Source organism: Gouania willdenowi, chromosome 6 (assembly GCF_900634775.1).
Source record: "Gouania willdenowi chromosome 6, fGouWil2.1, whole genome shotgun sequence".
Taxonomy (NCBI): domain Eukaryota; kingdom Metazoa; phylum Chordata; class Actinopteri; order Blenniiformes; family Gobiesocidae; genus Gouania; species Gouania willdenowi.
In genome coordinates, this window is record NC_041049.1 from 53,373,550 (window position 1) to 53,399,463 (window position 25,914).

At 38.2% G+C, this 25,914-nt stretch overlaps 2 protein-coding genes across 4 annotated transcripts in view; both read right to left on the bottom strand.

The window, feature by feature from the left end:
- Window positions 1–3,078, bottom strand: part of LOC114464261 (cyclic nucleotide-gated cation channel beta-1) — a 34,363-nt gene extending 31,285 nt beyond the window's left edge. The window contains exons 1-7 of the mRNA XM_028448310.1: window positions 3,016–3,078; window positions 2,898–2,919; window positions 2,732–2,777; window positions 1,967–2,072; window positions 1,761–1,780; window positions 1,592–1,688; window positions 270–294 (exon numbers count right to left, since the gene is read on the bottom strand). Coding sequence (XP_028304111.1) covers window positions 270–294; window positions 1,592–1,688; window positions 1,761–1,780; window positions 1,967–2,072; window positions 2,732–2,777; window positions 2,898–2,919; window positions 3,016–3,078 — 379 coding nt within the window. The remainder of the gene's footprint in view (window positions 1–269; window positions 295–1,591; window positions 1,689–1,760; window positions 1,781–1,966; window positions 2,073–2,731; window positions 2,778–2,897; window positions 2,920–3,015) is intronic.
- A 6,510-nt stretch (window positions 3,079–9,588) lies between these two features.
- Window positions 9,589–25,380, bottom strand: LOC114465476 (matrix metalloproteinase-15-like). Of its 3 annotated transcripts, none has more exons than XM_028450511.1 (11): window positions 25,161–25,380; window positions 24,888–25,007; window positions 22,473–22,621; window positions 21,121–21,243; window positions 20,731–21,047; window positions 20,392–20,553; window positions 15,471–15,802; window positions 14,186–14,324; window positions 12,901–13,051; window positions 12,713–12,828; window positions 11,488–11,966 (listed from the first exon to the last, which is right to left on the bottom strand). In XM_028450511.1, exons 2-11 carry the CDS (start codon window positions 24,999–25,001, stop codon window positions 11,488–11,490), a joined length of 2,082 nt encoding a protein of 693 aa, XP_028306312.1. In that variant the 5' UTR covers window positions 25,002–25,007; window positions 25,161–25,380. The 3 variants fall into 3 exon arrangements, with proteins under 3 accessions (XP_028306311.1, XP_028306312.1, XP_028306310.1); XM_028450509.1 differs by having other exon boundaries at window positions 24,888–25,070; XM_028450510.1 differs by having other exon boundaries at window positions 9,589–11,966; window positions 24,888–25,379.
- Window positions 25,381–25,914: the final 534 nt, after the last annotated feature.

A 25,914-nucleotide genomic window follows, 5' to 3' on the forward strand; every position in this document is an offset into this window, starting at 1 on the left:
ATGGTCTCAATCACACTCAAACCTACAACCTGTGTTAAATTTAAAATTGTATTTTTTTTTAAATCAAATCTATTTAAACTCTCTGACAACTTTTTGTTTTATTTTTTTACACTAAATATTTACCACAAATGCAAATTTTCCTCCAAATTGCACTTTGTGCAACATTTACAATGGCTATGACATAATATAATATAATATAATATAATATAATATAATATAATATAATATAATATAATATAATGTCATTAGAAACCCATCTCAAAGCTCACCTGGCATTGTCGCCACTTCAAAGACCTGAAATAGAAATTATACATTTTATTGATAATGGAAACAGTAAAAATGTTGTTTGTTTGTTTGTTTCTATACTGGGAAATTGCTTATGTTGTTTTCTTTCACATGATATTGAAATTTGTATAAAGCACTTTGTGGTTTTTATCTGTGAAAAGCGCTCTATAAATAAAGATTACTTACTTCTTTACTTACTTTATTCAGAAATAAACTCAAACCTTTTGACCATCTGTGATTTTTGCATTTATTTTTTTTATTTTTAAGATAATACATTTTTAATAGATAAACTAGAAAAGCAACTAATAATCCAAAGTTATCTTAATAATGACACTAACTGAACTCAGGCTGTAGTATTTACTCACCAATCAATAATTGAAGATTAGATTGATTTGCATGCAGACCCACTGTTACAGTGAAAAGCTGAGACACAAAGAGCTGCTTTAAACTTCAGGAAAGTCAGTGACGGGGTTTAACGAAGGATAAAGCCCCCCTCCCCTTAATCTATACACCTGATTAGTCTTATAAGCCTCTGACGCAGTATTAACTTGTGGCAGTCAAATGTCATGGAGTTCAGAGATTTAGCAGTAGGGATGGGACGACACACAGTTCACGATACGATGCGATAGATGATGATTAGATATAATTTTTTAAAACCTGAAGTTGCCTTTGATGATACATCTTGCAAAGTTTTAATATTGCACTATCCTGTATATATTGTCTAGGGTGTCCCAATGCGATATTGATATCAGATATCGGTCCGATATTAGCCTGAAAACGAATATCGGATATCGGATTCAAATTTCCGGATTTTCTGATTTATTCATTTTCCCCCAATTCATTTTTTATTTATTTTATTCAATTGTAGAATATTGTAGATATTATGTTGAAGGTTAGAATATGTAACCAATTGGTTAATGATAATGTGATAATGTGTGTGATAATGTTTCATACCTACTGTTGCTGACTATTGTTCTCTGTTTGAGTGACGTCACCTGATCAAGCCTTTTCTAACATTCCACACTACAAAATAAGTGAATATTGTTTTTTTATTAAAGAAAAAAAAAGTGTGTATGATTCATGCTGAGATCCGGTCAGTATCGGTTCGCAAGGCTGCAATATCGGTATCAGAAATGAAAAAGCTGTATTGGGACATCCCTAATATTGTCCCACATATATCCAGCAGAGATTTCCATATGTTCTGAAAATGATATAACTGAACCAACATTAAAACAGATGGAGCATTTTAAAAAAAACTACTCCTGAGTAATGATGATGTGATGATGTCTTATTATCTCCATCTCACCTCTGTTTGCTCCTCTTTCTGAATCTCTTTGTACTTATCATCAGGCTGAGGCAGAACTTTAGTCAGACCTTGAGCGACCCAACCAATCACACCAGACCTGTAGCAAAGGAACACAGATTCACTTCAGAACAAGTGTTTGGTGTTTTATTTGTAGGTTTATTCAAAGTACCTTTCTCCTCCCTCTGCAGACTGGTGCATGGAAACAAGCAGTGGAGTGAGAAGAAACACAGAATACATTGATTACCTTGATGGACGTTGGTGAATTTTAGATTTCAAAGGTTTTCAGTCATTTGCACAAATAACAATGAAAACAAAACTGGCAAAAATCCATTCGTGATAAATGATTGAGACAGTTCAGAAAGCACAAACGCTCACCCTGGCGTCAGAGTTGGAGCGGCTGAGTCGAGGGGAAGAAGCCGGCTGTGGCAGTGCACTGACAAAGCCATTAGACAACCAACCCAGCACTCCAGCTTGGCCCTGGCTGTACAGGATGACAACAATGACAGAAATATGTTTGTTTTAACTGATAAACATATTGTTTAAACCATCAAAGTACTGTAAATGAAAATAGGACTGTCCCAATCCAATAATGTTAATACATATTGGTCCGATAGCAGCAAAAATCAAGTATTTCTGCATCTAAAATCTCTGATGTAATATAATTTACCTATCATTTATTGAGGATATTTTTCAGGGTCTTTTTATATTGGTTTTTTTTAACATGGATTAACATTAATATCCATACAGAAAATGGATCAGATTTAGTCAGAAGGCTATTTTTCATCTGTAGTCCCTGGACAGAATGTTCACCTGTCAGCCTAAAAGAATACAAATTACAGAAAATATACATTAAAATATTGATTTTTATTTATTTTATCCAATTGCAGAATATTCTTATTAATATGTTTTAACGCATTGGTTGATAATAAATGGGTCAATTTTTCCGACTGTTGTTTTTCAAGCCTTTTCTAACATTCCACACTACAAAATAACTCATTAAGTATATATGATTTGTACTGATATATACATATTTTATCAGAGTGATATCGGTATCGGCCCGCACTTAAGGCAGCAATATCGGTATTGTTTCGGAAGTGAAAAAATTGTATCGGAACAGCCCTAAATGAGACTGAGGTTTACCCATCCTCCGAGGCCTCTTCTGTGTTTTTCAGTGGAGGACTTTTCACTGTAAGAGAAAGAGAAAAATAATTACAACACATAATAAGTATAAAATGCTGTGAGTGGGAACGCCATGTGTAGACACACATGGGCCAACTTAAAAAAAAAAAAAAAAAAAAAACCTTACCCTCTCTGTTTTTTGACGTTTCCTGTGAAAACAGTAAAAACAAGGAGTGTAAAATGTAATTTGCAAAAAGAACACAGTATTGAGCAGCGTAAATGGTTTAACGTGTGAATTATCGTACAGCAGCAGGAGCGTCGTTGCTTCCAGGGGGCTGAGGAACTACTTTCACCACCCAGTTAAACATCCTGCAAAAGCAATAATAAAAAAAACACACACACATAGAGAAAAGCTCTTTATAAAACATTAAACATTGATTATAATGTGCATAATTATAATTACCTAAGTTGTTCTGTGTCCCTGCATCAAGTAGCCACTTCATCTCTCACCATGAGAGGTCTAACAATGTGTGATTGAGCCCTGATTAAAGGCTTTTTTTACCTGATCGTATAATGTTTTCCTTCATGAAGGTTGAAGCTTTTTTTCTTTCTCACTACATGACTTTATATTTCTTCTCTGACAGCACATGAATTAAAGACTGTGACTCTAAGTAAACCCATGATTGGACAGGAAGCCTGATCACACAAATGTGGTTTGGAAGTCAAAAGTAAGTAAGTAATTAAGAGAGAAAATGAAGGTTTAACCTGGTTCACAGCACCATAATCTGATTTACCAGGAGCATTCCCTGGTGACTGAGGGTTCAAACAGATAAGTCTGCCTGGATTTAAAGGGAAAATGACGTTTTAAAAAGGCCTTGCTCGCTGTTAGAAATTCAATGTTTCTTAAGTTTTTGTTTGCACATGCTGTTGACGGTCAACACTACATGTAGTGCAATCTTTTCACGACAGCAATGCATGTTTTGTTATTGCAGTAAAATGAATGAATTTATTTTATTGCATAATTGAGATGAAGAAACATTTGATAAAAGGGAGACTATAAAAAGAGAGGGCAGTGTTACACCTGGGTGAGGGGGGAGGGAACAGGGAAGAGGGAGTCAGGGTAGGGAAATGGAAGGGGTGGGGAAGAGTCAACAGTTTTAAAATTCAATGTTTTTGAGTTTCCAGGAGAACTAATGAAATTCCACACATGAAACGTGCAAGAGGTTTGTTTTTGGTTTAATCCACTACATCTATTCTATTCTATTCTATTCTATTCTATTCTATTCTATTCTACAACAACAGAGCAAATTCATAAAACATTTGTCAGACTACTTGTTGTTTTATCTTGTACAATTTTTAAAGCGTTGATCCAAAATGTACTCCCCTCGTCATTTAAAAAGATCAAAATTGATTTCACAGAGCAATGATTTTAAATGTCTATGTCAAAGCAGTTAAAGGTTAGCACATGTATCATTATAAGGTTCTTGTCTCGATGTTACAGTAGATTCTGGATTTTTACTTGTTGTGTGAGCAAAGGTTAGCGCCGATAAATCACATATTTCTGCTAGAGCTCAACCTACAAACCACAGGACTAACAATCACATACTTTAAGTACTTCATTGACCTGTGATGCTTTGTTTGCCTCGCTGCATGTAATGAATTAGACATACTGTACGTTTTCCTACCTGCTTCTCTACAGATGGATCTGCATACCGTTGTTCTAGATCCAGATTGCAGCACAGCCTACACAGAACTGTAGAGATTTCCACTAGCGCATGCATGCGACTAATGGGATTAACCAACAGCACCTGAAGGTCAAGGCACACTGTTGGCCCATGAGCAAACGCAGATTAAGGAAACACATTGTCTGGACATAAATCCTGAATCTAAAACCTGTTGGCCCAACAGAGACAACTCTAGCAAACGTCAAATGGCTTGAGTTTTTTTGCCCCTGACCATTTAGAGCTAGAATTCTCTTTCACTTAAAATCTTTTTTATATCCACATGACCTGTATTAAAGGTATTGAGGAGGATTTTTCCGATGTTTAGAAAAGAAACGACCTCTCCACTTTTTGAAAAAATGCACATGCGCAACACTCTACTTGCTCCCAAGGGGGAACGCCTATTCAAACGTGTGCACAAGCCCGGTGCGTGACTTGTGCCAGGGCTCGCATCGCTAATCATAGCTTACATTAGGATAAACTTCTCTGCTAATAACTACTAGGTCAATTATTGTCACATCTGAATCAAAAGCATAACACTACGATCGTTTTCCGAGTACGTTTCCAGTTAGTGATTCAGCCTCTTTTAAGGGACGAGCACGTACAACGGCCTTACGTCAGAATGATTGACAATTAAGAGGATTAATAGTCTTGATGATCCACCCGGAATTAGAAGCCGAAAAACATCCTCCACAATACCTTGAATTTAACGGCATGTATTGAGATCTTTAACTTTGATGTAGCCAACCATGCATGAAGAACCTTTACCAAGTCCATTATACGGGTTTGTGGTAGGGATTACCAGTTAGTCAGAAGAAACCTATGCCAGCACTGGAGAACATGCAATCTCCCCACTGAAGGGCTTTATGTCCACCCTGGAAATCAAAGTTTGGAGACTTGTAACACTAAACATTATGCTTATTCAGCAATAGCTATCTGTCCATCCGTCGTGCACGTCTAGCAGCCCATCGACAGGTTAAATCCTTTCATAAACAGATTATGTCTGACTATACATTAATTGTGAAACGTATCATTTTTTTGTCGCTGATTAGTCAAAATCAATTAACCTTGAAGTTTTAGTTCCTTCCTGAACAAATAAAAACAGATTTATCAACCGGTGCGGCCGTGGGAATTTTAACAGTTTTAGTTTTAGTCATAGTCTTTTGACAATAATGCAACTTAGTTTTGGTCAAAATATAGTCATCAGAACTATTTAAGTCAACATTATAGTCAACTAATTAACATTTAGATTTTTGTCAACTAAATCAGAAACAGATATCGCCGAGTATAATAAAAAGATAAGAGTTTATGGATTTTTTAATTAAAAAAAAGTATCAACTGCTATTGATCAACCTAATATTAGATGGTATTAATGTTTGTAAATACACACAGACAGGTTTGACGTGTTCAATGTATGAAACCACATGATCTAATTGGATTTCGTCCCATGTGACGAAATTATTTTGTCATTTTTTATTAGTCGACGAAAATTAAGATGTTTTTTTAAATTAATATAGTTTTTGTCACCATTTAAAAAAAATAAATAAATAAATTAGTCATAGTTTAGTTATTGTCATGTAAAAAAAAAATGTGTTGATTAAAACTTTAAATTGACAAAATGAGCACTGCTGTGCTGACTAAGCTGCTTTTTTAGAATACATCCATTACAATAAACAACTTTCCATCCCAACTTTACCCATTCCAGTTCATTGCCCTGGCTAATTTATTAAATATATTAATTCCATTTAATTTTGGTAACACATTGCCTTATAATTCTAATCATTATTTAATTATTTACTGTAGCTTCTGTTATAGCGTTATTCTGTGTGGTGGAGGAAAGTGTCTGAACCATCTCTGCTGCAGTGAGGCTGTAGGCAGCGGGTAGATCCCATTATCAGCTCAGTGTGGGATAATCTGAGAGAACAGGCCCATGGAAGGAACACGAGTGGACATTGCTGGTCTCAATCCTAAAACAAACATCTACATAAAATGTGCTCATACAGGGGAAAAAATGACACATGTGCAGCCACGGATTAATTACGCATGCGTAACTGCTGCTGTGTTGATTATGGAAATTTTAGTTTTAAAAAAAAAAAAAAAAAAAGAAAAGTTTTGTTTTGCATGAGAGAAATTCTCATCTTAGGAAGAGGAGGAGAATTTACAAAGAACAAAATAAATAAATAAATAAATAGAAAGCTGGCAAAGAGGCATGCATGTCATGGATGATCTGTGACAGAAGAAAATTCAGATTACCTCTGACACAGACACAGAGCTCCTCCCACTCACTGACAGCGGACAGAAAACCACCAACAGATTCCATGTACATAGGCGAGCACATGCAAATCACAAAAACTAGCAGAACTCAGTAACAGATGCACCATTGTAGTTGCACATCTCTGAAGGGACAGTTGTTATAATGTGTTTGCTGTCAGCACTGGTCTGTATCTCTAAAAACATGATGGCAGCAGCAGTTACCAGTGTACCACAGCCACTTAGTTTACCTTAGCTAATACCTTTACTTTCCATCATTGTAATACTTGTCCCAAGTAAAACTGCAGGAGACAAAGTCCTCAGTTACTACAAGAAAATGTAAATATTGTTGAAAAAGAACATTTCCATATCTAAAATCTTAGTTGTCATTAAATTGCAACACCAGTTTGTTTGTTTTTTGTTTTTTTTTTTAGAATTCAACCAACTAAATGTAGTTGTTCAAAAATAGCTGTTGAAAACACACACACACACGAAAATAACAGACAAGTCCAACATGAGAGACATGAAGTATTTATTTATTATTGACCAGCTGTCCGCGACTGCGACCCACTTTTGGGTCCCGACCGACCGGTTGAGAATCGCTGGTCTAGACCAGGGGTCTGCAACCTGCGTCTCTGGAGCCTCATGTGGCTCTTTGACTCTTTTGCAATGACTTTGAAGAAAAAAAAATGTAAATAATGAATTACTATGTCTTACAAAGGGTATTGGTGATTAATGGCATAAACTTCAAATAAAATTATAATAAAACAATTTGTTAACCTAAAAATAAATCACGTTGTGCAATGACTCTGCACCTTCCTACTTTACCTCCTGCAACATCTGCAGACCATCAACTTCCCTTGCACCTGTGGCTAACCTTAAAGCTGATATTCGGAGTTTCTGAGAAATCTATGTTTATGTATGATTCTCTTGAAATGTGAAAAAAATACCTAATTAGTCTTTACTATGGTCTACTGCTGCTGTTCATTCATATACATTCATGTATATAAGTCCCTCCTTCGTCCTATAGACCCCTATACAAATGGAAAAGATTGTCGTGATCACACAGCCAATAGGCTTTGACTTCCTGTTTTTGAGACTGTCAATCAAAGTGAATGTGGAACTGTGCACGGAAACAAGGTCGTGCATCACAACAGCAAACAGATAAATATGATTTTGGTTCTTACCTGACCCATAGACCTATATCAATGCCACCGTGTTATGTTCCGCGATGCGCGTGCAGAAGGGTAGAGGCGTGGCTTCTGGTAGATTGGCAGAGGCAGGGGGAGGAAGTGAGGCTGTTGAGGGCGGGGCATCGAGATGTTTCTCAGAAACTCTGGATATCAGCTTTAAGTTTTAAATCCCTAGTAAGACAACTAAACTAACAAAAAAGATTATTCTGGAAGAAAATAGAGATTTTATTTGTGTGGGGAAAGATGTATTTAACTGTCAACATGCCGGTTTAATATGCATGCTTTATGTGTTGCAAGAAATTAGTAATTAGCATGTGCTGACTGACATTATCATGTTATTTTTTTTGCACATAAATACATTAACTGAAAAAATAATGTTGTTTATACAACATTATTCGACATAATTTTAACTGTAGATAATTTTATACACACATTGTCTTCATTGAGAAGGTATTGTTTCGGCTCCAGGAGGATTTTAATCCAGGTGAGATGAGACAAAATGAGACCGCTGGTCTAGACTGTTCTAATTAGATGTTTTAAAGAACTTGTTCATGCACAAATAGGCATATTATTTTGAAGAATGTCATGATGATAACATGATTTGGTTTTAGTTTTAGACTGGAATGAATTGTTATATTTGCAGAGTGGCACTTTTTGCACTTTAAATATGAAACACTGCTCTTACTTATGTTATTGTTTATTGTATTTCTAATATTCCTATTGAATTGAAAAACTTATACCCAGAGTAAGTATGTAAGTAAGGCCGGAGTTAATGTAAAAAAAAACAAAAAAAAACAGTGTCAACCTCATACTACTACATATGGCTTTTTGTATTCTCGTGTCGGCCTGTCCTATTTCAGCTAATGAAATAAGGAGCGATGATCAATGTTAATGATCAATGTTTTCCCTGTTATTTCCACATTTTATAGCTATAAACCATCTGCTGGACACTGAAACTCTTTGGCCCACAGGAATGGAGTTTGACACACGTGTCTTTTCGAACATTTTTTTGAATATTTCAGATCATATTTCATTCATTTCATTTTATTAATTTTGTCAAAAAGATCGCTTACATAATCAAATGCAGTAGTTTCATCTGAACGAAAAGATGCAAAATTAAACATAAAAAGTGCAACAAAAAATATTGGATATCAACAGCCATATATTTATTTATTTATTTATTTGTGCTTTTTTTTTTTTTAATATTTGTGCTAATCATCACAATAATTATTGTTCAACATTATTTATTATTGCTAATGTTTGCTGCATCATTTCCCTCTTGTGGTGAAAAGCAGAATTAAACTATTGAAACTGGCTCACTAATAGGAAACACAGTAGTTTTTCTTTAGTTTTGGGGTTAGCGTAGCTTAGCGTATGGCTTCTGCGATGTTGGATGGTTTCGCTCCGATTGAAAGCTTGTAAAATGCAAAATACCAACCATAAAAAATAATGACGTGAATGAAAATTTTGATAAATGTACATTATTCTTGGTCTGCATATATTGTCAAAGGCAAATTAACCCATATAGTATAGCTTATAGACTTTTATTTCTTTCGTTTGTTTTTATTACCACCACCCACACGGCCGTTTTTTATTAGAAGACAGAAGAAAAAAAACAATTTTTCAAAGAAAGACAAAATAAGGACTCCAGGTTTTGATAAAGCAACAAAATGATTTTATAGATTCAGAACTGCAGGAAAGCGAGACTTGGCGCTTGTTTTCAGTTGAAAGTTTTATTGTTAAACTTGTAATGTGCCCTACACGGGGAGTGTAGAGGCTTTACACAACATGCCCTGCATGCATCAACAACGTCATAAAAATATACTGCAGTTCTTACAGAATACTTGGAAAAACAAAATGTACAAAACTACAATTGGTGCATAAGAAAGTGCAAAAAGATCTCCCATGCTGTTTATAGAAAAACAAGTATGCAACTCACAGGGGAAAAAGGTACAAATAAACAGATAAAGGAAAAGCTAATGATTGTAGAAAAACTATTGAAGTGGCTTCACAAACACACACGCGCGTGCGCGTAGGGTAAAGACTGATTAACAGAAACATAGTGGGAGACTCAACAGAAAAAACACACACAAGGCAAAACATTTTAAAGCAGCTGACGTACTTCTCAGCAAACTTTTTTAGCAAGACAAAGTGGAAGAAAAGGAAAACACTTGGTGCACATAGATAAAAGTAAGGCAATGGCATAAGAAGCGAGGAAATGGCCATTTGCAGTGAAGGTCATCCCGCGCTGACATGCAGAGGGAAACAAAGGAAGCTGAAGAGAGGAGAGAAGGACTCAGTGGCTTAATGTAGGTCAGGAGGCACAATGCCAGCATCGCCCCTCCCCAATATCCTTTTAACCTTCCTCTTTCTCTTCCTTAGTTCTACTTTTCCACTAAATACTGGAAAGAAAGCCCTAACACGTCACCCTCGTCCTCTACCCTAGTTTCTTCCTCACCTAATATCTTGTTCCTCCATTTTCTTTTCGCTCACTGCTACTCTTTTGAAAAATAACTCTTTTTGCATTTTCCCCTGCCAAGTCCCCTCCCACCCTCCTGCTTCCAGGCATGACAGTACTAAATCAGCAACATGTGTGCTTAATAGAAACCAGACCCAGACCCTCTCTCCTCAATCCTCCAGGCTCCAGGACTTAATAAGCTTTGAATATGTTTATCTTAAGCATAAAAGACAGAAGACGGGCTGGGAGAGGGATACTGTTGCTTCTTCTTCTTTCTTCACAGACTAACTGCGATATTTGGAGATTTATCACAGCACTTCTAGTTTCTCTCTCTTCCGACTTGGCATCAGTCATACATCAAGAAGTCTGCAGTGGGATTATGTCTGTAGAGGTGCAGCTTGAATGGTTACTGAACAATTGTGTGTGCGGAAACCAAATATTTCCCCCCCCCCCATTTTGTCGAAACATGTGATGTTGTTGAGTGTATGCAAGTATGTGCGTTTGGGGGGAGGGGGGAAAGGGTGGTCATGGATGCGCAGCTGTCTGGCATTCCTTCACTCGTCGGGGTTGGAGGACGTGTTTTGCCTGCTCGTATCTGAAGATTTAATCAGCAGAATGAATTTGGATTTTCACCGATAATAACTAAAAAGATGATCACAAAGTAAAGACGGAGAGAAAAAGAGCTCATGAGTACGACATAAGTGCTCATGCATTTTGTATGTACACTGTTATGTGCCCTACTGACTTCGTCTGCATTAATACCACGTTTAAAACACTCCTCTGTGCACTCAGAAGTCATAGAAGTGGGTAGTTTCACCCGTAGTGGGTTGGGGTACATTGTGTTGTAAACAAGTTGGAGTTTTAAAAAATGGTAGAAACAATACCCTTGTGTAAAAATATTTAAAAGGCACATGAGAGAAACATTTGGCAAAGTGTAATTCAAGGTCAGAATAAGGACCATGTGGCTCTACAGGTGCTGGCATTACTATTAGTAGTATGTGTTAATCCCTCAGAACAGGATATCCTAAACTTAAAGATGATTCATTATTTTTTTCAGAACTCCAGCACTGAGTCAAAGTTTCCTTCTACAACACTGTGTAACAAACTTTTAAGGCCTGGATGCACCTCATGATCTCCCTCATTCTACAGTACTCCTCACACCCAGTCCTGTAGTGAACGCTTGCAGTGCACCAAAGCCCTCGGTGTCTCTTTCTTCTGCAGAGTCCTCAGGATGGCGTAAATCAAGACGAGGATACACAAAATGAGCACCAGCGGAACCGTCACCATGACCAGGGTCATGATCTTTGATTCGTTGTCAGCCACCGTCACGACCACATTCACCTCTTTGTCCTCCCCCTTCTCCTTCTCTGTGCCGTCTGGCTTAGTGGTTCCATCCTCTCCTGAGTTTGTGTCTTTGTCCTGACCCTTGTCTGGCTCCTTGTGCTCGGTCCGGTCTTTGTCAGACGGGTTGACTGGTACGACTTTGGGATCCTGGTCTGTGTCGGGTTTTGGATCTGGTGCGTCCACGCAGCCCATGAAGTCCTTAAGGATGGAGCGAGGATAGCCTTTATCCGCTTCGGTTTTTTGGTTGTTAAACCTCCAGTAATTAGCTCCTTTGTAGAAATAAGTGTAAGCTGCACAGAAGAAAGATGGAAGAGTATTTCATCAGCCAAATCGGCAAAAGTCTGACAGTGTTCGATGTTCCCTTACGGTTTGTAAGTAAAAAAAAATCACCACCTATGGATTTATTTGAGAATTTGCTACATTTCTCGTCTAACGTAGGGTGACCAGACATCCCGATTTACCTGGGACAGTCCCGGTTTTCAGAGTTAAGTCCCGTGTCATGTCGATTTCCCCAAAATCATTGATTTTTCCAGGTTTTTCACAAGCTCAGTACCGTTTGTCCCATTTATTAAAAAATTCACGGCTGTTGTCACTGACAGAAAAGACCCTGAAAGCAGCAGCATGATCTCTGTGGACTGTGAGCTGTCAATCACAACAGTTGCCATAGTAGCGCTTGCAATATAAACGAATTAAAAAGCTCAAAAGTCTTCCACGCGGTTGCAACTCTTTGCTGATTGGTCGATGGCAATAACAATATTACTAGTTCGCTTCCTCTCATGGTTTTACTTCAACATGCCAAAAACAAAAACAAGTACTTTTTTTTCATTAAAAGCATTTTTTTTTGTCTATAGCCACTCATGAATATGCATAAGTAGGCTGCAAATCAGCCTGTTTGTGTAGAGTTGCTCAAAAAGTGACTTTTCAGAGGCTAAAACTCTGGAAAACAAGCGAGTTTGGGAAAATAAACCTCAAATACTAACAAATGGAGAGCTTTAAAATAAATGTGGCAAATATTCAATATTAGGTCATTAGTTACCGCTATCTTCACTGAGGAAAGCTCCTTTGGGAGAGGGAGGTATAGCGCCCCATCTGCTTATTGGTTTGGGAAAATCCCGGTCTGTACTGCGGGTCTCTTCATTAAATCGCCAGTACCTTCACAGAAAGGATATTTGAAAATGTTAAACGGTCATGGATCAGACATTCAAAGCTCAGACATTTTCATACCTGTCCTCAGAGAAGAAGTATGTGTATCCATTGGGCTCCCACCAGATTGCCAGGTCAATCTTGTGTGGCGGAACTCCTTGCCCATATTCATATAAAGGTTGTGGGTACCCCGGGAGAACATCAGCCTCTCTGAACACCCAGTATCTGTCATCTGCATGGAAGAGGGAGATATTAATTCTCTGAAGAGGCCAAGATTTCCAAATTACCGCACCAATGCTGTTTATTACTAAGCAGAGAAAAGGGATACACAAGGACAAATGGGAAGGATGAATAGCTGAGAGATAAAGTGGTGGCAGATGTAAAGCAATTAAAGAGTGTAACATGTGGTAATGGTATGTGTCATGGTGTAGTTTGATTTTCTCCATATGTAACTTTGAAAGGATAGGGAGGTTAGAAATGGTTGGCACGACACTCATTTTTCAGGGAATTTCCAGCATATGAGCCAACTATACCTCTGGGCACACTTACAGAAACTTTCCAAATAATCTGCCAGAGTAGAGCAGAAGTGCTGAAGGGCGTACCCCATCAAAAACTGTGTGAACACTTCAACAGTTTAGATTTCTTTGAAAAAGACACACACGTTGGTTGAACCCTTCAAAGCTGTGACCATAAGTATGAAAGAATAAGACACGCATATCAACAGTGGTAATTGATGGCAGCATCTGTGCAATCAATCGCTCAATAATGTAATGCCAAAAATGCATGGCAAATCACCATATGGTCTCAGCGCAGCCTGACAACTGTGTAACATCTGGGTCAGAAAAGAGCAGAGAAGGCTGACGCAACCGCGCTCAGGAGGCCAAGTGAGGCTCAGCTGAGTGGAGCAAAAGTGAGCCAGCAGCAGCTGCCTCGCTGCACGGACCTCTTTCAACAGACCCAGTGAACCCATAAATACACTTTATTACACACACTTTATTATGACACAGTCATACCTACAATACTCTCTTTCTTTCTGTGCAGCCCTATTGTTACCATGTTGTTCCACTGCTTGTATTTGTGACATAAAACCATAACTTCTTTATCTGTAAATCTAGATTCCATATGGTTTCTTCTTACTGGGACCAGTTTAACTTAAAGCATGGTAGTGCTTCACTGCTGCTTTTATGTTAATAGAGTGCATTCCTACACTTTGTAAAAGTGAAAGGAGGAAATGTTCTAGGTGTTGTGCCCTGAAGCAAATCTATGGCTTTACTGTTATCCCACATGGCAGTTTTATAGAAACATGCCATTTCTACGCAGCATGAGTCTCAGTGTGACGCTTGTTACACTTAATAAAAATCAGTACCTTTAAAAAAGACAAATTTCCCATCGTGGCGCTCATAGGCTGCATCAATGTCATTGGGGAGACCATGCCAGAAGACCGAGATAGGCATTGGGTAGTTATCTAGCACTCTGTTCCTCCGCACCCGCCAAAACCAACGACCCTTTAAAAGCAAACAAAACAAAGACAGTCAGCAGACACAAATTTGTGCAAATTGCATGAGAAAATATTTCATCATAAATTGACACAGGGCTGAGCCACTTGGCAGCACTGCTATGAATCAGGGTTGAGTGCAGAGTTTGCATCTTTTCCATGACGTGTCCTGACGAAGACCAGAAGGCGGGAACACATTACACCCATTTTAGAATCGCTGCATTGGCTCCCCTTGTGTTTCAAGATCGATTTTAAGGTTCTCTTCCTGGTTTATAAAGGGTCTGAATGGTCTTGGGCCTTCTTATCTTTCACATTTGCTTTTACCATATGAGTCTTTCCAGGCCCTGAGGTCCTCTGGCCCTGGCCTTTGAATAATCCCTAAAGTCAGGACACACACTCACGGTGAGGCGTTGTTCCAGTTTTAGGGCCCCCGTCTGTGAAACAGTCTCACAGCACTGCAGAGAACGTTCATTTTTTAAAAAACAGGCTCAAGACCCAACTGTTCAACTTAGCTTTTCAATGACTTATTCATTGTATTGATTTGTGTTCTACTCTGTCAATTTATCAGGTAATATGCGTCGACATCTTTCTATTTTGATGCTGAGCTATGCTAATAGCGGTAGCCCAGCTAGTTCCTAAACCATTACACTGCCTCATGATTGGTTCAAACCGTTTCGGTTCAGTTTCGAAAGGCAAAGGCAGGAACAGTACAAGATGGATTCTGGTGTTTGTGAGAATCCATCTTGCAGGCAAGGTTAACAGCACCCAGCTTAAGTATAATGGTAGAGGCCATGAACAGAGGGAAGGAGTGAGTGGTTATACAAAAAAACGTATCTAAGGTAACTATGTTAAGCACTTTGAGTTACACTATGTACTCTATACAAATAAAGATTGATTTGATTTGAAAGTGTGTTGATTTTTAATGGGTACCTTCCATAGTCAATGGTGTTGAATTGCTGATGAATAAATAACCATCAGCCAAAGGCCCAGTATTGATAAAGTGATGAATTGTCTATGTAGTCATTAGATCTGATATTGTAAGATTATCTCTGCTCTTGGGGAGGAGGCTAGTTTATCAGTGGGCCAAAGACTTACAGTATCATTAGAGGTAGCAATGATGATGAATGTGCTAAATGTGAATGCTACGTTGTCTAACCTTGAATACAAACATTTCCCCCCTCAGCATGGTCACTGTGTCAAAGTCCCCATCACAGATGTTGGGGGGCTGGTTGTCCGGCTGCTTGGGAGGCCTAGGAGGAGGTGGAGGAGGGGGCGCTTCTCTCCTAACAGTTGGTGCGACAGTTGCAATGGAAGTGGTACGGGTCACAGGTGTGGTTGGGTTTGGTCGTGGTTCAGGTTGAGCTGGGTGAACTGGGTTGAGAGTATTGGGAAAAGGAATGGATGGAGAAGAGGAAGTTGGTTCATCATCAATGGGAGGAAAAGCAGTGGGGTCATCATTGGGGGATGAAGTGGGAGAGATGGGAGGACCTTTGAAAGAGAAAATAAAGAGACATTTGTAAGAAAGATGAGATAGTTATACTTCCATCTCAGCAAATCTCTGCAAACTGTTGCTGTATGACATCAATCAGTCATTTTATGATTAAACTGTGCAGTTTTTTTCTTTTAATCAAATGTTAAGTTTATATGCTGGGGAAAAAAAGAACAGCCAATGTGCTGCTGCTGCTGCTGCTCTTTGAAAAAATAGGCTTTGCTGGTTGCTAGGGGAAGAAAACAAACGAGGCTGGTTACGCAATATGTATGGACAGCTGATGGGTTAGAAGAAGTATTAAATTACTGAGAGCCAAAAATACTGCTATGGATATATGGAAGTCACTGTCGGTCAGTCACACTGCGATCACATCACTACATAGGGGAACATCTGCTTTATATTAAATTGTAGGTAGAAGGTAACCCAGTTCTTGGTTATTTACTTTACTTCAGCATTTTCCAGTAAGGCCTTGGTGTCTTCAAACAGTGTGGTGACTTTGCAACACAGTGAAATGTTTGTCACTACAGAGACACTTTTGTCTGATACTTATTCAGCTGAGTTTTATTTTTTGGAAAGGAGAAGAGACTTTCTGTTAACTAAACCTTCACTGGTGATATTTCCAATATCAGTGTTGTCATTTTGTGTTTTATGAGTCATTTTGTGTATTTTTGGAATTTTTTGTGTACTTTATGCATTTTGCTGTCGATTTTTGTATTTTGGGAGTTATTTTGTGTATTACTGTATATTCCTTCCAACTTCTTGAAATACATCTTTTGGGGATTTGTTTTGGGGAGCACAAAATTACACCGAGGGCCACATGTGGCCCCCGGGCCACCAGTTTGAACGGCTCAGCAAAATCAAACTGTAATACAAGCTTTCTCTTTTAAAGTTATCAAGAAAACAGAACCAACCATTTAAATAGGGATGTAAGTCTTTCATGACGATAGTATATGAAATCAATTAATCAATCAATTTTCCGATATCACAAAGTCTGTTGCGACTAAATTGAGATTTGATTGGATTTATGGGCCTTTGATTGATTTAAGACCCTAATGTATTTACATTCATTTGTGTTTTTTATGTCGTTGTTGTGTTTTTCTAATATATATCTGTCCCACAAATGTCTATCTGCACTATTATCTTATGTCGGTAAAATAATAATGGCTTGAATTTATATAACGCAGAAACCATTATTCATTCACACCAGTCACTCACATCATTCATACAGGTGGGGGTAAGCTACAATGTAGCCACAGCTGCCCTGGGGCATAATGTGGCGGCAATTTCGCGCCTACGGCCCCTCTGACATTCATGCACAATTCATACCCATTCATACAAGGCAACATGGGTAAAGTGCCTTGCCCAAGGACACAACAACAATGACTTGGATTTAGCTGGATTCGAACCCCAACCCTTCGGTTATTGGGCAACCCACTATGTCAGCGACACAAAAATACCAAGGAATGTTGATGCTTTGACAATGTTTTTGCTGAAACATTTAAATGAACACTTTTAAACATTCACCAACAATATTTATTGATGGTATGAATGTCCATCAGTTGGACTGGATCGTTGCTTAACCAATCGATACATTGATTCAAATTGATGATTTATTACACTTCTACCATTTAACATTTTAAACTTCTGTCTTGTTCATTTCTGCTTTGTGTAAATTACTTTAAGATACAAAAGCTCCACAAATCAGCCACTCCAGTGTGATCCACTGGTTAATATTATCAGCCTTGTCCTTAGAAGTTACGCTGAGGTGTTTGGCTCCACGATGAACTGCTAAGTTTTTTCATTCAAGGCCAGAATGCTGCTGTCCTAAAAGTTTTCTATGTCTCCATTCAAACACAGCTAATACAACCAGGAGTAAACACATGCAAACACAGCCACCATATGTGATGCAATAGAAAAGGAATGATCAATGGGACTAAGCTGTCCACAGTATTAAGACATTGTTCTATCTGAACATACAATAGAATCTGTCAGTTTTTGCTACAGGACAGACCGTTAACCTGAAATGTCCAAGTAATACAAATGCATATGGGGAGCGCATTGTTGCTTTTTCATGATTCCTCCTTCCTAGAAACATGTATTATATTATTATCATATTGTTTTCAGGCTGTAATTTATCAAAAAAAAAATATATATAATAATAATCTTCATTAAAAGACAACATGCAACACCCTTTCCAAAAGATAACGCCCAGCTAGGATTTCAAGCCACAATCTTCAAACTGAAAAGATTTGTTAACATCTGTTCCACTGTTAACTGTATAGTTAAATGTTTTTCTGTAAACCTTTAAAAGTGTCAAAGTGCTTATCTCACAATAAAAAACACAAAGACGCCCATGACCAAATACAGTCAATGTCTTTTATCTAAGAAAACAGTGTCAGTTCAGGAATGTGGAGAAAAAAAAAAAAAAAAAAAAAAAGACCTTAGAGTCCAAAAACTGCAAAGTTGCTTTGCCAAATGCACAAAAACATCAACAAAAGATCCCAAATATTTATTCCTACGGACAAAGTTTACACTGATTTCGTCCGTCACTAAGGCATCATTTCTTTGTTTAGTGGAAAGTTTGAGTTTGCCTTGAACGCCTTTTAGGCCTTTTAGTGTTGTTGAATCGAACGAGCTACTGTATAATTTCACACAAAACATTCATCTCACTGTGTTCGAGGCCAACAAACCAAGAGGATCTTATTTTCAAATATCTAGTTTGGCAGAGCTACAGTTTACTTTGGAGCATCTTGAAGCCTGGGAGTATCAATCTACCAGAATTCCGGGAAAGTAGAAGAATGTTGGAAAGACTAAAGCTTTAGCCAACATTCTTAAAGTGAATCAGATCTTTTAACCTTCATGTAATACCAGAGATGTGACTGGTATGGCACATAAGAAACTAAACCGCTATCTCTTATTAAAATAAAAAAAATAATCATTAGACGTGAGAAATTCAGGGAACAAAAGGCCACAGATGAACTACCAGCATTAAAATTCATTCAACCACACTTTGCCTTCACTAATCGACGTGCAGGCACATAAGAGTCCACTATTATATAATAAACAATGACCTCCATTGACTTGGAAAAAGATGATAACATTGTAATGGCATGCGTGACATGCACACAATTATTGTCCACTACTGTGTGTGTCTGCAGCAGATGTTTCTGTGAACAAAGCCTCACTACACGCCTACTGTTGATATACAGATGTGAAAGAAGTTTGATAGGACCGCAATATAACATTTAATCTAGTAATCTTCTCTCTAAAATGATTATTATAGCCAAAACAACTGGAGGTGTAATCTTTTAACAACTGTATGGGTATGGTAGACTTTATTACTGTATTGTGTTGGTGTAATGTGTTGCTCCTAGCCATGACCATGACAACTTTTTCACTTCTGATCGATGCAACCTCACACATTAGTTGATACAAATATTGATCTGATACAATATCAGTAGAAATCATACATACTTGTATTATGAATGAATAGCTTTATTTGTCATTGCACACGTTACAGAGCAACGAAATTTCATTTCAGTTTCATCACGTCCAAGAAATTCCATGTGGGTCGCCACAAGAGCTGCACCCTATATTTAGATGAAAAAAACGTAACAACAGAAGGATAGGTGAGGGGAAAAAGGCTGGTTATAAACTGAATTCCCTATTGTGAAGGTCAGTATTATATATTTTGTTGTGTGGAATACCAGAAAATACTTGATGAAGTGATGTTACTCACAGAACAATAGTTAGTCACAGTAAGTACGAGAAAAGCTGACCCATATATTAGAAGTGATGGAGTCTGGAATGAACTGCTTGTATGGGAGTCCCACGGGGACCAAAACCACACCACCTTACCAGTAGCCTTAACCCAGTACACACAGAGGCACCCACTCAACCACCTCAGGGAACCCAAGCCTACTTACAGGGCCGAGGTCTCAAGCGCGCCCATTCACAGTCCACCCAGCCCACCTGTACCCCAGACGGAGCCCTAACGGCAACCCAACCTGGAATGAAAACAAGCTCTCAGAGCGCCTAGAAGACACTGCAAGGTACCCAACCAGGCCCCACACACACGCACACGCACACGCACACGCACACGCACACGCACACGCACACGCACACACACACACACACACACACACACACACACACACACACACACCAGGTGCCCTAACTGTCCACTAAACAGGGCAAGCCATGGCTGCACAAACACCCATCAAAGCCCCCACCACAGCCCAAAAGGCCCACCACCCCACTGGGCACATCTGCACCACCAGGATGGACCACATGTTGGAGGGATCGGTGAAGCAGAGGGGGGAGGTTACCCCCACACCAATTCATGGCAGCATGAATGTGAGACATCTCACCCAGCCGTTCACCAAACCACCCAAGGGATGGATGTTTGTGTGTGGTGTAATAAAAACAGTTAGTTTTACTGTTGTACTGTGAGATAATTAATGTGTCCTTGTAAAAAAGTTAGCTCCTCAAAGCCAAGAACGAGGGCTAAGGGCAAACACATAATAATGAGTGCCTTGTATTCTTAAGGATGAAAATTAGATGGTAAAATATTGAGCTTGCTTCTCACCGTAGATGTGTTGTATTCCTTTAATGTCATCTTCATGGAGAGTAAAGTTGTTGGTGTGAGTCCACTGGTAGAAAGGAGCCATTGTTGCACTGGGATTATCAGAATGTTCCAGTCCTAGAGCATGACCAAGCTCATGGACAGCAACCAGAAAAAGATCTATACCTACAGGACCAAAGATTATTATTATTTCATACAATTTGTACATACAGTATGCATTTTCACCTACAAACTGACTGATCAATATTTATGAGATATAAGTCATAAGTCCCGTTTGTACAAAGTACAGAAAACTATCAAATGAAAGTTTTAAACAAGTAAAAACAAAACTCATCTTCAGACCTTTTGTATTTTCGTTGTCCAATGTCCAGGGCTCATCTGCATCAAAGTGTGTATCTCCACCTATTCCTGGTCCGGGGTAGTAGGCGTGGGCCAGAGAGCCGCCTTCCCCGTCAAACAAGGACATATCACCATGGAAACCAGAGGCAAACAGGAGCAGGATGTCAGCGACACTTTCCTGGCTGCCGTTGGAGTTGTTCTCTGCTGGCACCTCCTCGAAGTTGAGTGGTGTGACTTTTCTCCACATGTTAAAAGCTTTACGGATGGCGTTGTACGTCCGCTCGTCACCCAGCGAGGACGGGATGTTTTGGTCCATGATACTGCAGCGACAAGACAGTCAAACTTAGACCACGTTGGAAAGCCATAAATCCCTGTTTTTGTGATGCTGTAAACCTGTAGGTGATGCGCTCTTTATTCCACTGCTGCCCAGTAACTGCATAACGTTTGTTTCTTGCTCCGTCAACCAACTCCTCTGGTTTTCTATCAGGAAGACCACAGCGGGGCCTTCGCATGGCCCTGCACACACCAAGTCACAAATATTCACAAATTACAGTAAGTTGCGACATTTAACCATGAAGGTTTGACAAAAATTTTTTAATTCGAAATACTTTATTCATCCTAGGGGGAAATTAATTGTGTTACAGAGGCTCAAGAAATATTACAAATTAAAAGAATAAACATGAAAGAAAGAAACTAACAAACAGAAAACATACATAATTATAACAAAAATGCTGTAATAAGAGTAATAACAATAATTTGCAAATTAATCAGATAAAAAAACTGAAAATACACAACACTTTTTTCTTTATAGTTATTCCACATGTTTTACTTTGAACCGACAAAACATTAGAGCAGTGGTTCCCAAACAGGGGTACGTGTACCCCTAGGGGAACAAGAGGACATTGCAGGGCGTACTCGAAAAGATTTAACAACTAATCTAAAAATAATCAGAAAACATTCCAAGCTCTTTTTTAGGCTATTTTTGGGAGAAATTCACCTCCATCTAACAGTACTATTGCTCATTAAAATACTATATTTTCTTGTAATTTATTGAAAGATGATTAATTTATGCTGTGGAGGCCATTTTATCACACTTCCGACAATAGGAGACAATAATTAGCTACGTTTTTACAAAAGAGACTGTATGAACTTACTACTGAAGTAATCACATAAAAGTAGTAGTTTATCTAAATTCCACTCATTGTTTTGGATTGGTAGATTAAGTCTTAGGGAACCAAGGCCTCCTGTTCCACAAATAAAAAGCAATTAAAATTCTGGAGAGGGTACTTATGACATGAAGAGTGGGTACACATGATTTGACAAAAATGCGAAGGAGGTCCACGGAACAAAAACGATTGGGAATCAATACGTTAGAGGGAATTGTAAGAATCGGACTCACCGTGACATTTCTTAAAGATTGTATTGAGGTGATACGAACACAATGAAATTGAATGTTATCATCATAACAGTGGGCACAGGTCCAGCACAAACTGGTTACAAGATCAAATGATAAATAATGTCATCATTAGGGAGAATCCAGTGCTGTAAAGCTACAGTATCTACTCCAGGCTGCCATATTTACGAGGCAGGTTTATTACCCTACATTCTTCGAGCGTGGACAGCGATCATTTGTTCGAATGCTAGCACGGTATATAATGCAAACACAAAATAGCCCCAATAAAACCCCTTGACTCAGTTGGCGTTTTGTGTGTTTTGTTGCAAAACAGAAAAAAACTGCAGCTCACGTGATGGTAGCTGCATCCATCTGGCCCGTCACATCCAGCCCATAGAACTGCTGCATGTCACTAATGGCTTTGGACAGGATCTGAGCCGACTGCATCGTGGACATCTGCCCGCTGGCCTGGGACAGGTAGCCAAACCTTCGAAGCCATGCCTGTCAGACACAAAGTAAAAAGCCAGATGGGCTTCTGCTTATTGACATGGCTCTATTTAATCAGTCAGCAGCAGGTGGTGTGTACATTCAGCAGTATGACGGTTACATCTGTTGGGAACGACACAATGTGAAGGTATTTGAGGAACAAGTCACTGTCTGAGGACTTGAACCTGCATTTAACACCAGATGGTTTTTATACATACAATAATTCCACTGCATGTCAGTACATAATAAACACACATAAACCCCTGGCTGACACACAAGTGACATGTGTTTTTACGTCCTTGGTTCGTGTTTGCCAGCAGTAGAAATGATCACAAAGAACCACGTTGTCAGGTTACAAAGAGAAAGATCAGCAAAAAAAATTGTCTGGCAAGTGTTTGGATCTACTTTCGAGCCAGTAACGCAGGCCGTGTCACACAGCTGCGACTTGACCTTTTCCTTTGATGTCTGTACAGTATGAGTGAGTGAATACACGCTCATGCATGCACTCAGTACAAAGGAATCTCACTGTTTTGCACAGCTAAGCAGGTTGCATTACTTCTGTTGTCATTGTGCTTGTGTGAAAGTTTTCATTCTTAACAATAAAATGTGTTTCCTTACATTATAAACAGAATATTTTATTACAACCTGGACGTTAAAAAAAAAAACACAAGATGCTTTAGCCCAAAGCAATAACTTAGGATTATATTTACTAAAACATCAATAACAATAGTTATTTGATCGTTTGCATTAACGCAGCCGCACATTTCTTATCTGGTGGAGAGATGCTACATCTGTGCCCCCCCCCCCCCACTGTACGTGGACTGCATGGAAACTCAGCTTCTTCACCACCATCCAATATATACTTTTATTATTAAAAAAGCCACTTCATAAAAAGGCATTAACACAATTAACACACGTGCACAAATGAACTTACTTATATATGTCATGACTAATGATATAATCCTACATGTTGAGTGGATGATTGTGATACAGAAACATCACAAATGGTACTAAAGCTCTGCAACATCTGTGTATTCAATGGTTGGAGGCTTATCTATCAGCTTTGACATATGAATGGATTAGAGTTGGGACGATACAATGGGTTCACGATATGTTACGATAGACGATGATGGGCTTGTGATACCATATTCTGGGAAAAGGAGAAAAAAAAACAAAATAAAGTTTCAGCTGACAAAAATAATCATGCTTTTATATGATTGGAAATATTTACTGTGGGTATGAGCTTTACAACTTAAGATAACAAAAACAATCTGGTGATATATAACCATGACAATCGCGATATCTTGTCCCATGATATATCGTCCCACCTGTAAAATGATTAACCCATTGTATATACCGTAGTTGATTATGCCATTTAAAATAAGAAATTATATATATATAAAAAAAAAGAACTTTCAAAATTTGTTTTAGGTCACTCTTATTTAAAATAAGTTTAAAACTTGTTTAAAAAAATGTTGCATCTGCTTTTAATTTAAAACATTTTTTTTTTTTTTTACGAAAGGTGTCCATGTGTGCAATATAAACAAAACAATGTTATTTTGGGAAAAGGACAAAAAATTAAAAAAAATAAAAATTTCTGTGGGAAAAATAATCATGCTTTTGTTTGACTGGAAATACTGTGGGTTTGACCTATTCAGCTTCATTCAAAAAAATTAAACAAACCAAAACCATAACAATCGCAATATCGTGTACGATATATTATCCCACCTTTAGAATTACTGACCCACTGTGTTTCACTGAGTGTCTGCTTTAAATTAAAAACATTACGAAAGGTGTTTTTAAGAAAGGTGTCCATGTGTCTGCCATATGTGCAGTGTTGTTATTTGGACACACACACACTAGTGTAAAAGTTACTTAACATTCCACCTCATGTTTACAAGCTGCTTTTGACAGTGATGGGTCTCATTGGACACTTGTATGGAGGTAGATTTGTTTTTATTATTCAATAATAAAAATAAAACAAAAAAAACAAAACCTTTTCAATAAAAAAAGGTTTACTTCGATCAAAAATTAATATTGTCAATTAAAGAAAAAGTGTTCAAATGCAAACAAAATTTTAAAAAAAAATACAATTTTTCAATCAAAAAAACATTTTCAATAACAGAAAAAAAGTGTTCAAATGTAATTTTTGGGTCTCAAATACTTTTTTTTCCTTATATATTATATTGAATGATATAACAGTATTTTTTATTTTATTTTTTTTAAATTGAATAATAAAGACAAATGTACCTCCACTACATTGATAGTAGAGCAGGGTTACCTCAGAGTTGAAGCTGTGCTCCTCTGTAACATCATCAGCCACAGAGCTGCACAGGATCAGTGAGAACAAAGACGCTGCTTTGATGAAGATGCTCCATGACTGCTTTGATGCCATCTTCAGCTAATAAATCACAAAGAGACGACGGATCGCTTTCCTCACAAAGTTATGCAGCGACGGAAGTTTCTGCCCATTTTAGTGCATCAAGCAGAGAAATAAACCAAATAGTTAAAATAATAATAATAAACCTGCAGCTAATCTAATAATAAGCCTTACTGGTCCATTCCTGGTCTTATGGAAGGAGTCGTCTTCACTGGTTTACTGATCAGCAGCAGATGACATGCGGAAGTCCAGCAAAAACGAGCAAAACTTGAGGAAAGTAGTGGATTTCGATCCTGATGATCAGATTGAACCAAAACGCGTTGAAAGTTCCAGTAAAGGCTGAGGTTGGCGGTGTGAGAGGAGGAGAGGTGACCGGGTTTAACGCAGCGGATACCCGCCAGTGTTGCCAGATAAAGCTTATACTTCCCACCCAAAAAACAAAAAAAAAAAACCCGCAACACTCTATAAAAAAAAATAATAATCCACTCACTTCAGACTATAGGTGAAAACATTTAAAATACAGCCGTGTAACAAACACGTTTGAGTTCTTCGCATCGAAAACGGAGTTTAAAACTAAGCGCACATGGCGGTGAAGAGCCCAATCTGGCAACGCCGCTTTCTACTTTTATGGTAATTCTAAAGCCCACCTCCTCCACTTGGCAACACCAGGGCTAAAGGATCCAATGGTCAGTGTGCCATCTGCTGTTAACAGATATTAACACAGGTTAATATTAATAAGCCTGAAATAAAAACAAAACCATATATTAATGGTTCTTAGCCGTTTCTATCACTGAATGGATGCAGGGATGAGTGAATTAGTTGTTGCTTCGATTTGATCAAGATCTTTTTTCTCTACTGCTTATGCCAGTGGGAGATTTTAATCATTTGTTGATTTCATGTTGTTAAATGTTTTGTTTAGTATATTTAA